Genomic DNA, 12,833 nt, shown 5'->3' on the forward strand with positions numbered 1-12,833 from the left:
ACTAGCACTTAACTGCAGGGTCTTTGATAATTAATTTGAAATGCTAATAACGGGGGGTTTTTATTTATTTGGGGGCAAGAAGACGCGCTCAACGTCTTAGCCAACTGGTCTACGCCATGTATATAGCAATAGCGGGTTTCTAAATTAAAATCTAAAAGTCGCCAACAGAGCCTAATAACGTATTAACTTGTAAATTAGTAGTCTTAGGTTCAAATCTCTATAACACCTTAGTAGTGTGTGAAAAGTTCCAGCCCCTTGTAGTTAATCGCTTGTACACAAACAAATAAATATAATAAAATAAATCTAAAAGTCAAGTGGTTGTTCAAAGTCGAATTTTGCACAATTAATGGGTGCATGTGCATTGTGCTAGCCTAGTAGAACAGACGGGTGTCTGAATCATTCCTTACAAAAAGGAATTTCTTTTTCTAAAAAAAATCCCGTTTGACCAGTCAAAGGAACATTAAAAGCTAATATCAATACGTAAAAGAGGATTAGTTCCAATGGGACATGCATTGACTAATTGTTTTCCTTTCTTTGACTACTCCTAGAAGAAGATCGATCACTAAATTCACTACCCTAAAACATAATCAACAAAAAAAAAAAAAAATCAAAAAAACCCTAAAAATTATGAATAAATTATAAAGAATTAACTTGAGGTAAGGGAAGCTAATCAATCAGTAAAAGAAGGCAATGATCTGATGATACTAAGAAGAAGATGATGATGATTCGAATTTGTAGTGTTTATCAACGGCCACAGATACATCCCAAGTGCAACTCAGTCCCTTTGGGATGGTGACAAGGTCTCCAGCCCCAAACTCCACAGATTCTGATGACCCTTTTGGATACGCCTTCACTCTTCCCTTCAACAAATAACATGTCTCCTCTGCATCAAACTTCAGCTGGTACCTCCCTGGGGAGCAGCCCCATCTAATTAAATTCCAAAAAAAAAAAACCCAAGTTATTATAATTTATATATATATGTAGAGAGAGAGAGAGAGAGAGAGAGAGAGAGAGAGAGAGAGAGATACTTGGGCCAGCACTTGATGTCCAGTTGGGAGAGGCGAGATTCAGAAGGGTTTCTTTCAACTGTGATTCTGAGGCTTGAGGAGGAGGAGGAGGAGGTTGATGAGCAGGGTTCTGCAGCCATGAAAATATAAGAGGGGAACAGTGAGTGCTATTCTTTTGAGAGGAGAAGACAACAGTGTTGGGAAGAACTGATATATATTTTTTGGTTGAAATTTTTGGCTGCATATAAGTTGTGAGGATTTTGGAGAGGCTTAAAGGAAAAGGGAATCTTTTACAAGGAAGGAGAAGGATAAGAAACCTTAATATATAGGGAAGGGGACAAGATATTGGTATTTTTCCCTTATTCCCTCCCTCCTCATTATTTACCATTGACTTATCACATACATCATGTCATATTCACAAATTATATTTTCGATGCTTAAATTCAAATTATAGTAGGTGGTAATAGGTCTTAAGCGATGTGACCACTGCCCTCGTATTGACGATAAGAGTTCGATTAATCTGCCGTATATATATTTTTTTTTATAGAGTAAACGATAATTGTATTCATAACTTAAATACTAAGATCATCAGCTACAATAATATAAACCACCCAAAAAGAGTTAAAACAAATATAAAAACATAATAACCACACATGGTTATTCCAAATATAGAGAAATACATAATAAGATTTATCTCCACTAATAATGACATCAAGCCAAACAATTTCGACATAAAAACTGTAAACCTAAACAAATCAAACATAACAAGAGTTTAATATTTTTTCTTTCTTTGAATCCATAAGAAAAATAAAATCAAAACTAATTCTAGGGTTAAGTTAATGCACACATTAAATTATATGGTAGGTGGTTGGCTAGAATTTTTTTAGTTATGGCAAATGGGGCAAGAGGGCCAACCCATGCTAGCAACACCCTTGTACACAAGGAAATTTACATGTGCTATATTAATTAGGCGGTATTAGAAACATCATTTTTAGGTACAACTTTTTGTCCACAACAATAATTGGCCATTGACTTATATAAAAACCATATTATATCTTGGAATATCACGATGATTTTTAATTTTTGAATGTCACACATTGGAGTTATATGAAAATAATAAATTGATTAAATTGTTAATTGATGTTTTTAGTAATAATAATAAATTGCTTATCATTATTGATGTATCTAAAGCTAAATTTGTAAAAATATCACTCACCGGTCAAACGGTTTGACTGGAAATCCAACATACAGAGAGTACGTGGCTGTAAATGAGTGGTATCAAAGTTTGACCGGGAATCGTGATCTTAAAGATACCGACATTGCTCTGTCAGACCTTTTCGTTTGGCTCCATCCATGTCCATGATGCCCCATGATGTATATATCTTTTGGTTTTATTTACACCATCCTCCTCAAACAAGCAATTTTGCACGTGCCATTCCATGTCAAGTCGTCGTCATGTCGTACTCGTATACAAGACTCGGTCAACTAATTATTGATTTAATGATATTTCTCTTCTTAATATTAAAAGAGGTTTCAAATTCGAATCTCTTCTTCAAAATTTCAATAACAAATTCTTATTTATCACACCATTGTTATATGAAGTACGGTTGTCTTCAATTTTGGCTGCCCATTGTATTATAAAACTCATCGAATCTGTCTCTAAATTAATGTGTGTATGGATATTTCATATACGTATAAAAATGGTGGGTGCGATGCACTTTGACTTAGTGCCTGCACATTTTTTACCTTTGTGAATGATGAGCTGTCCCAATTGTTAATAATATCTGCACGCTTTGAATGCTTCGAAGGAACATAAGAAAAAGACTCTGCATCACTCAAAGTCAAGACTCAACTAGGGCAAAATACATCTAGTCTAGGCATCATCTTCATAAAGGTTTAGAAGTTTGGATCACCAATGAAGGACTTCAAGAAGCATATATCATCATTCATGGGCTTGTGAATTATTTGATTGTATACACGTTTGTAGCATTCTTCCTTCGAGTACTTGATAGCGAATTGTGTCACATTCCGAAATCAACTCCGCCATAGCACGATATTGTCCACTTTGGGCCCCCCTCTCTGGCCCTCACGGTTTTGTTTCTGGGAGCTCACGACCAACTTCCCAGTGGGTTACCCATCCTGGGATTGCTCTGGTCTCCAACTCGCTTAACTTCGGAGTTCCTACGACTCCGAAGTTAGTGAGCTCCTAAAAGGCCTTGTGCTAGATGGATGCGGGTGTGCACATATAAGGCACATCGCCCCCCTCTCCGTTGGTTGATGTGGGATCTTACAATCCACCCCCCTAAGGGTCCAACGTCCTCGTCGACACATTCGCACCACACGGCAAAGTGACTCTGATACCAAATTGTCACACCCCGGGATCGGACTATCAGTGAGTGGACTCTTTGTTTTAATAAATGAATTTAAGCAGTTCAGTTTCAGGTATAAGCTGTTTTATGCTGTTAAATATTTTATGTTGCATGCTGCCGAGTGAAATTTCCTTTAAAGAATATAGGAAAAGATATTCTTGTTACTTATCAGATAAATGGCAGCAGAATTTTAAAAGTTACAGAAAGTTAATTATTCAACAGTTTTGCTTCAAAAACTTTATATTTTCTTAAACCACTTTGTACCCAGATATTAAATGTTGCCTTCGGATTATATTTGTTGCCTTCGGTTTAGTCAGCATGCTTGACAGTTGCCCCACGAGTTCCTTGATATTCGAACTCGTGTGGAGCAAGTAATGCGGATCAGGTGGACCACGGTCCCCTGAATCCTGCAAGTTGCGGCTCGGATTGACTTCGTGTCACTGAGACCTGCGAGTATGTGTCACCCATGGTGATGCAAGGAATTGACGGATATAAGGAATTGACGGAAATAAGGGTACACCTAAGTGATAGTTTTAAACTGTTTTCAAATGTATATAATTATATACATGCATTAATTTCAGAAATAAAGAAAATAAGCTAGTTTGTATAACTGTTTTTACAGTGGGGTTAGTATGTTCTGATACTATTTTCTAAACTTTGTTTTTGGGTCCACTCACCCTTATTGTTGTTTTGCGCCCCCAGGCAGTAGACATGCACAGGAATCCACCACCGGGCCACTTCCCATCTTCCGCGCCTTTCTTTGATGTATGATTTTTGTTTTGTAAAAGGATTCACTCCTTGTAAATTCTTAGTAGTCGCTCTGATATTTTGCCCTATACTGAGAATTGAACTGTTCGAATGTATATATACGTATGCTGGCAGTTGGTTGTATATATATGTACTTTTTTGGCAGGTGAAAATATTTTGGTATTGAGCTAGTTACAAGGGAAACTCTGCCGATTTTTTCGGTAGAAGTCAACCTTGTTATTTTATCATGTTTTGTGTTGAGGGGCAAATAGGTCATTTGTGGCCGACATTCGTCAGGTGTCGGACACGCACAGGGTCTGGTTCGAATTTCAAAGCGGAATTTGGATCGGGTCCTGTCAAATTGTGTATGCGCACGTAAATGATTTATAAGTATTAACTCATATAAGTAGTTTGTGCATTTATTAATTGATGGTCCACGTAGCCTAACAAAACTCATTAATTAGCTAACTAAACCCACACTACATGAATGAGCTGACGTGATTTAGGCCAGTTGGATAGGGTATGAGACATTAGAGCACTTCCATTCATTTGTCATGGCAAAGGGCAAGAGTTGTTACTGTTCACGTGAATAGTCTCAGCTCTTGCAAAAGGCTTGTTGTGTTTCCACCTATTGTCATGGCAATCCAAGGGCAACTATTATTCACATGAGATATGGGTAGAAGAATTTGTAGAGTTTTGGTGTGGGAAGTGAAGAATATAGGTAGGTATTTATTTTAAAAAAATTCTTAAATTTTTGGTATTTTTTCTTTTTTTAATAAAAAAATTCGTTGCTGACGTCAGCTGCCCTCATGCACGAGCTCATGCCCCTTTTGCCTTTGGGCTTGACCGAGTTGTTGGTCCCCACCATTTGCCCAGGCTGTAGAAGCCCGTTGAAAACTGCAAACTGAGCTAAGGCCCCCTCCTGCTAGGGCTTTACCCTTGCGCTGGAAGTGCTCTTAAAAGCAGTGTCTTACTTTGCCTATTTTAATCATGGGTTGGGTTAATTGAAGGAAATGATCTCCTAGACCATATGAAGTCTCAATCAGCCCAAAGATCTTGAGGTTTCATTAACTCAAAGGTCATCCATTTTTCTTTCAGGCCCAATAGATCGTAGGGCCCCAAAAAAGGAAACCCGATTCTGAAAACCGATTTGAGCCCGCGGATCCGCGGCAGTAGTTCATCATTAGAGCTCGTTTTGTCCACTCCACACACACTACAGTCTTCACATTCCGATCCCCACATTTCATCTATCTCTCCGTTTCGCTTTGTGGTTTCAGTCAAATCCATGGCTACCCAAGGTCAAGTCATCACCTGCAAAGGTAGTCTCTCTCTCTCTTTCTCCTTCTCTCCGCTTCTATTTCCTTCTCTCTCTGTATATGCATATGTATATATACTATGTTGTGTTTTTGGAACCATGAAATGGTTGGTTGGTTGTGAATATGTTTGTTGGTTATGGTTTTGGGTGCAATTGAACTTGTGAAGCGGCGGTGGCCTGGGAACCCAATAAGCCATTGGTGATCGAAGACGTACAGGTAGCTCCGCCTCAGGCCGGAGAGGTCCGGGTCAAGATTCTCTACACTGCTCTCTGCCACACCGACGCTTATACCTGGGGTGGTAAGGTAAAAGCTTTTCCATTTCTCCTTGAGTAGATTTGATAAAATTTACACTTGCTTGCATTCATAGAACAAAAAGTGATCTTTGTTTGGTTGATATAATATTTCATTGTTTATGTTCATCTAGTATTTGGTGGCGTAAGCAATTATTGTGAGTTTAGTGAAAATGGGATGTTAACCTATTCAAACTTTTGTTTTTATTTTGGTTTTGAAGCTTTAGATAACTGGCCCTTAGGCATCTGATCAAAATTTTAGTTTCTAATTACCTGCTGTTGTAAAGATGTTGTGTATAAGTTATTATATACCAAATAACCAATGGAGGCATTGTAAATAATGTCTGGAATCAACCATAGCTGATATATATTTAGGTGTGTGTGGTTTGATAGAAATGACTGCATACAATATTTATGAAGATTTAATGGTAGGAGGGAGCTTGAATTATTAATAGGGGTGTCAAGTCAAAAGATTCAAATGGCAGCAAAAACATGGCTTTTTGAAAATTTGAATCTTATATGAGGATGAAAACTGGTCAGATTGATTGTCAATTTCTTTAGATGGAAATGTATTCTGATTTCTCTTCATTTGCCTTGCAGGATCCTGAAGGTCTCTTCCCTTGCATTCTTGGTCACGAGGCTGCAGGGTATGTTAGTTTATGCATGCAGTGTCATGTATTAATAGTTTATTGTGCCTTTGGTGCTGAAATGGGACCCTCTTCATCTTGATGCAGGATTGTTGAGAGCGTTGGTGAAGGTGTTACTGAAGTTCAGCCAGGAGACCATGTCATCCCTTGTTACCAGGCAGAATGCGGAGAATGCAAGTTTTGCAAATCAGGGAAGACAAATCTCTGTGGAAAAGTACGTGCTGCCACTGGAGTTGGAGTCATGATGAGTGATCGCAAGAGCCGTTTCTCTGTTAACGGAAAACCTATCTATCATTTTATGGGAACATCAACATTCAGCCAGTACACAGTTGTTCATGATGTTAGTGTTGCGAAGATAGACCCAAAAGCTCCACTGGAGAAAGTATGCCTTCTTGGCTGTGGTGTACCTACTGGTAAGGATAATAGCATTTTCTTTTTTAGCTATTCTTGGTTAATGTATTTAACCTTTCATTAAACGTACATCTTAATTCTATTTATTTCTTTTTAAATTCTATTACTGGTTATATTGATGTAGCATGAAGTTTCACAACTGCAGTCCAAATAAATGGCCTTGTTCCTTTTTATGGTGAAAAGAAAGAAGTTTGTAGTTATAAAGAAGCATGGTTTTGTCGACATTGTAATGACTGTATTTTACATTTTTTGGGGTTTTTGTATGCATGACTTAAGACTCATCTTATGCCTCTATCCTGATTATTAATATGTGTGTGCCTGTGTCCGACATATGCTAGGTCTTGGAGCTGTTTGGAACACGGCAAAAGTAGAATCAGGATCAATTGTTGCTATTTTTGGCCTTGGGACTGTTGGTCTTGCTGTAAGTTGTTAATCGGACCTTAAGTTAATAAATCTGTGCTGAGTTCTGAACTGTGATGAACTAATTGCCATAACTTGACAGGTTGCAGAGGGTGCCAAAACAGCTGGTGCATCACGAATAATTGGCATTGATATTGATAGCAAAAAGTTTGATACAGGTACATATTAGGTTCTACCATATCAAAACCTTACCATAGTAAACAGTGTTTTATAATTGATTGTTTTCGCCTGTCTGTTCATGATGAAAGAGGCTCTGGTTATCCATGCTTTGGAACAAAGTTGTTGTCACCTGATGGGTGAAGGAAAAGTTAATTTCTAGTTTTGAGGAAATAAGGAATGAAGGGTATTAGGAAACTAATTCCAGTGGAAATGGGTAGTCAGAATAGGTCACATTCACAGTCCTCAAAGACATTGTGTATCAGGATATATTTTGGATTCATCCAAATAATTTCGAAGTACCTGTAGTTTGCCTTTTGTTAGTATTATACTTTTATTTCTTGCTTCAGGGACTCATTTTCTTCTGTTATTTAACTTATCTTCAGCTTATGTATGTTAGTAATGTCTTCTCTTGAATTCATTTAGGAAGGTTTTTATGCATTTTAAAGTTTACACTCTTGCAATTTTTTATTTGCAGCAAAAAACTTTGGAGTTACTGAATTTGTGAACCCAAAGGACCACGAGAAGCCAATCCAACAGGTCCTTGTTGACCTCACTGATGGTGGCGTTGACTACAGTTTTGAGTGCATTGGAAATGTCTCGGTGATGAGAGCTGCCCTGGAGTGTTGCCACAAGGTGAGTGCTTTTTCGACTGGTGGCTTAAATTGTTGTGTATAAAACACATCTTTAGGTCGCTTAAACAATTTGCAGGGCTGGGGAACATCTGTTATTGTTGGTGTTGCAGCATCAGGACAGGAGATCTCCACTCGCCCTTTTCAATTGGTGACTGGTCGTGTCTGGAAGGGAACAGCCTTTGGTGGTTTCAAGAGCCGCTCACAGGTGCCTTGGCTTGTAGAGAAGTACTTGAAGAAGGTAATTGCTTTTGACAAATAATCGACAGTATGAATTCCTTTACAACAAGTATGTAACTTATAACATCATGCTCTTGCTTGTTGCAGGAAATCAAAGTTGATGAGTACATCACCCACAAGTTGACTCTTGGGGAGATCAACAAAGCATTTGATTTGATGCATGAAGGGGGATGCCTCCGGTGTGTGCTTTCTACGGATGCATGAAGGGGGATGTATCCGGTCCGTGATTTCTACAAATGTGTGAGGGATTCCACTTAGGCCTATGCCAAGTTTCTCATGGGGTGGAACTTTATCTTGCCTTTTCCTTTTATCTAAACCCTTTTAGTGGCAAGAGTTTTAAAAATAACTTTCCGGTGCTGCTTTGGTAAGTAAAAGAACGCCCGACTAGTTTGTTGCTTGTTATATATTATGAGGCTTTTGCTCGGCCTATTTGTGTAGAAGAATAAAACAGCATTGTGGTTGTGCTTGCTATATTTATGTGTATGGTTGGAATGATTTGCCGAAGAATGATCGATATTCTGAGTGGTGTATGTAATGGTTCCATATTATTAGCAGTCATGAAGCCTGTCAACATTTTAAGGAAATGAGCCTCTTATAATTATTGTTGGTAAATCCTTGTTATTGTCAGAGAATTTGGAGAATTAGAAGTCAGTTTGTAAAGAAAGTTTTTCGGTGTCGCAGTTGGATTAGGATTAGGTTTCTCCCCATACCAATACTTTCTCCTATAAGAAACTCCAAATCCATTACAATAATAATAATAATAATAATACAGAGAATTGGATCGATGGAAGCAATGGTAGGGGACAACTTTACTGAAGAAATAATACACGAAATCTTCTACCTTCATCCACACCCATTTGATCACCCGAGCAATCGAATTAACTCCTCCTTCAAGCTCATTGATACGGGCTTTACTCATTGTATAAGGAATATGGACGAAGGCCATGCATATCATTTACGCTTAGAACTTAACAAATTCTGTGTGCATCATTTATGCTTGGAACTTAGATGTAGATCTTTTGACATTTAATGCTTGTGTCGATTTTACCCTTTTAGTTAAATAAGAAAAATTTATTGAAAATTTAAAATTAATGCATTATTTTCTTGTAATTGAATTTCATAATTTAAATTTTGAATTCTTTCCTTGATAATATTTACCTAATATATAGACAAAATACAATTTAATCAATCAAAAGTAAAGATCCACACATTATTCCAATTGATTAGACAAGCACCCATATGAAATTATGTACATGACATACATCTAAATAGTGTTACTATTAGCAACGAAAAAAACTTAGTGATAAATCTTGTTACCTATAAATTAGAAGAGTATCTATAAGTCATACAAAAATAGATATATAAAATTGTATGTTATCTATAAAAAAAGAAAAAAAGAAAAAAAGTACATTTGGTTTGAGCCAGCGAGACCACAGGTAATCTTTCCATTACGTCGTTTGATATATCTGATGAAGTATTCGCAGAGATAGCCATAACACCATATGCTGAAACCCGACATAGGTCCCATTTTGGTAAAGGTCGAAGTTGCGTGGTTTCCGGGTACAGAGAGTGCCTTGCTTTTTTTTTTTAAAGCTGTCCGTCTTCCGGTGGAGTTTATTTATTTTTTCTTTTCTGCGAGCTATTTATTTATTTTGAAAATTCAACGCCAAACAGTACCTATAAAGCAGCACGGTTTTCTTGACATTGTAATGACTGTATTTTACATTTTTGTGCATGATTAAAGAATCATCTTATGCCTCTATTTGATGATGATGATATATATATATATATATATGTATAGAGGGAGATTGTATTTATAAATTAGTCATAAGCGTAACAAAAATAAAATACATAGGGATCTAATCACAGCATCAAACTTATATGGTAACACCTCCACTTAAGCAACACAGAAAGAAAAAAGGATTAGGTTTATGAAGGTGTTATTATAGGATTAGGATCAGGGTTAAGAAATATAAAAGGATTAGGAACAGGATTAAGAAATATAAAAGGATTAGGTTTCTTCCCAGACCAAGACTTTGTCCTATATAACCTTAAAATAAAACCCCAAATCCGTAACATATGAATAATAATACAGAGAAGAGAATTGGATCGATGAAGGTTCCTGAAGAAATCGTATACGAAATCTTGCTTAGGTTACCCGTCAAGTCTCTACTTCCGTTCACGACAGTGTGCAAGTCATGGAATTGTATGATCAAAAGCTCTGCCTTCATCCACACCCATCTCGAATCCAACCATCGAAACAACGACGTTCAACTCCTCCTCCACCATCCTGAATTTGATATTTACTCATTGTACAGGGACGACGACAACAAAGACGACAGCCGTGCATGTGCATCATCGTCTACGTTTATAGAGTATAGTACCAATCTTGACAATCCATATGCATTTTACGCCGAACGCACTGGAACCAAGACCTGGGGATCCGAGTTTGTGGGAACTTGTAACGGGCTCGTGTGCATTGCTGGGAAAGACATTGATTTGACCACATTAGTTTGGAACCCTAGCATCAGAAAGTTTGTGGTTTTGCCCAAGTCTGGTGTTACCTTTTGTCATGAATATGATCATCGAGAAGTAATAACCTTTGCCTTTGGCTACGACAGGCGTGCCAATGACTATAAGGTCTTACGAAGAGTGCCTTGTTTTCTAGGAGGCCCATTGGTTTCATGTCAATATGAGATTTGGTCGTTAGCCAAGGGCTCTTGGAAGACTCTCATCAATACTGCTAATGATCGTCATCAGGAACGTGACATTGGAAACCGGTTTTTTGAGGCTGGTCATCCGCCTGCTTTTGTCAATGGTGCTCTGCATTGGCTTCAAGCCAACGTGAGCACCTGGAATATTTCCATTGTGTCGTTTGATATCTCCGGTGAAGTGTTCGGCAAAATAGCCATACCACCAAAAGCTGAAACAAGAAAATGTTTCGATTTTAATCGACATTGCGTGGTTTCGAGGTATAGAGAGTCCCTTGCATTTTTCGAAAGCTGTCGGGAGAGGAGGGAAAGTGGTTTGGTTCTTCTCATGAACATGTGGGTGATGGAGGAGTATGGTGTGGCCAAATCATGGACTAAACTATTTGCAATATGCCTGGAAGGGAGTATTTGTAGACTGGTTGGTTGTAGTAAAAGTGGTGAAGAAGTTGTGCTCAAACTAATAGTTGATGATATCGTTGAATATCAATCTGTGAACACTAAGACCAAACAAGTTAAGAATTTTCATTTTGATGGAGAATGTTCTACTTATTACTCGGTCATGGGTGCTTTCACAGAGAACCTTGTCTTGCTTGACCGGCCTAATGTATTTACATACTAAAAGCAACAACCTACGTGTTCTGTTACAACTTGCTTTTCACTTATTATGTGTTCTGCTCATTTCAAAATTTAAGGTTTCTGTTTCTTTTTTTGTTGTTGAAAGAGATCAATAACAAATCCTCAATTTCGTCGATGATCCAGTTGTATTCCATGGAATATTAATGATTTTATTTCCCAACCGATGTACATATGAACGATACATTTGTTGAAACAAAACAAACTACAAATGGAATTGAAAAACATTTGCGATTTGAACGCGGTCTGCATATTTCATCAATTAAAACTACCTAAGAAACATCAAATTCAAATCAAACAGATCATGGACGAACTGTCCTTGAAACCATAAATTCTGGTTTGATCATGATCTTGGCGTAGTTTGAGTAGCTCTTGGCACCACTTTAGAAGATTGTAGTTGTTGAGGAAAGCAAACTACTCATAACACAATTTCACCAATATTTTTTTATCATTTTTTTTAATTATCAATATTTGAAAAGAATAAAGGCTTTTGTTAATTAAATTTCGACACATTCAAGATAATAATCTCTTAATTGTCGAAACATTCGAGATAATAATATCTCTTAATTATGATTACTTATGATAAGCATCATAAAAGAAACACACCCTTTAATAGAAATTATGAAGAAACCACAATTTGGAATGAAAACCAAATTTCCTATGTATCCTTTCGAGGGAATCAAGCCAATTTGTAGTTCATTGGAGTCAGGCATGATTGTCGGTGATGAAAATTTGAATGGAGATGGTGTGTTTGGGGATAATTTGGATATGAAAAAGTGTTTGGGGGCGAATTTAGTTATGATAAACTAGGGATTCTTTTTGGACTTGTGGTTGCATCTAGAGATGCTTCTAGATTGCCTATGTAACCTTGACGGTATTGAAACCAATGTAGTTCAATCAAAGGAATGCTTTGGGTAGTTGTGTACAACTTGGTTTTTGATTTGGTAATTAATTTGGCTTCGGTGAATACGTGAATTTGGACTTTTGTGATGGCACAAGTCCATCAAATTTATGAATTTTGAGATGGCACAAGTCCGTCAAGTTTGGAAACCGATCATGGGTGAATTTGATTTGTACACCCACTTAATGGGTATTTTCCTTGTGATCTTGGTCCCCTTCACGATTGTTTTTTGAGCCCATTAATTCAGAATTTTGTGAATTTAAAAATCTTGGAGCTGTTTTGGAAGTCAGTTTATAAAAAGTTGCTGGTCATTCGCCTGCTATTGTCAATGACTCAAATGGTGCTCTGCATTG

At 37.4% G+C, this 12,833-nt stretch overlaps 3 protein-coding genes across 3 annotated transcripts; 2 read left to right on the forward strand and 1 right to left on the reverse strand.

Annotated features, from left to right (window-relative positions):
* On the reverse strand, window positions 319-1,338 carry LOC18768330. Its single transcript, XM_007200747.2, has 2 exons — window positions 1,029-1,338; window positions 319-927 (listed from the first exon to the last, which is right to left on the reverse strand). The coding sequence occupies exons 1-2, from the start codon at window positions 1,145-1,147 to the stop codon at window positions 705-707; spliced, it is 342 nt and encodes a 113-aa protein (XP_007200809.1). The 5' UTR covers window positions 1,148-1,338; the 3' UTR covers window positions 319-704.
* Window positions 5,297-8,833, forward strand: LOC18766879 (alcohol dehydrogenase class-3). Its single transcript, XM_020570342.1, has 9 exons — window positions 5,297-5,442; window positions 5,606-5,742; window positions 6,330-6,376; window positions 6,464-6,789; window positions 7,126-7,208; window positions 7,290-7,365; window positions 7,842-7,999; window positions 8,075-8,236; window positions 8,323-8,833. Exons 1-9 carry the CDS (start codon window positions 5,409-5,411, stop codon window positions 8,437-8,439), a joined length of 1,140 nt encoding a protein of 379 aa, XP_020425931.1. The 5' UTR covers window positions 5,297-5,408; the 3' UTR covers window positions 8,440-8,833.
* Window positions 10,315-11,565, forward strand: LOC18768721 (F-box/kelch-repeat protein At3g23880). Its single transcript, XM_007200169.2, has one exon. It carries the CDS (start codon window positions 10,315-10,317, stop codon window positions 11,563-11,565), a length of 1,251 nt encoding a protein of 416 aa, XP_007200231.2.

The sequence above is a fragment of the Prunus persica genome, chromosome G8 (assembly GCF_000346465.2).
Source record: "Prunus persica cultivar Lovell chromosome G8, Prunus_persica_NCBIv2, whole genome shotgun sequence".
NCBI lineage: Eukaryota > Viridiplantae > Streptophyta > Magnoliopsida > Rosales > Rosaceae > Prunus > Prunus persica.

Bases quoted from the DNA above. Each gene is read 5' to 3' on its own strand.
- LOC18768721 (XM_007200169.2), top strand. From the start codon at position 10,315: ATGAATAATAATACAGAGAAGAGAATTGGATCGATGAAGGTTCCTGAA.
- LOC18768330 (XM_007200747.2), bottom strand. From the start codon at position 1,147: ATGGCTGCAGAACCCTGCTCATCAACCTCCTCCTCCTCCTCCTCAAGC. The intron at 928-1,028 runs GTATCTCTCTCT...GAATTTAATTAG, and splicing joins GACATCAAGTGCTGGCCCAA to ATGGGGCTGCTCCCCAGGGA.
- LOC18766879 (XM_020570342.1), top strand. From the start codon at position 5,409: ATGGCTACCCAAGGTCAAGTCATCACCTGCAAAG. The intron at 5,443-5,605 runs GTAGTCTCTCTC...GAACTTGTGAAG, and splicing joins TCAAGTCATCACCTGCAAAG to CGGCGGTGGCCTGGGAACCC. The intron at 6,377-6,463 runs GTATGTTAGTTT...ATCTTGATGCAG, and splicing joins CTTGGTCACGAGGCTGCAGG to GATTGTTGAGAGCGTTGGTG.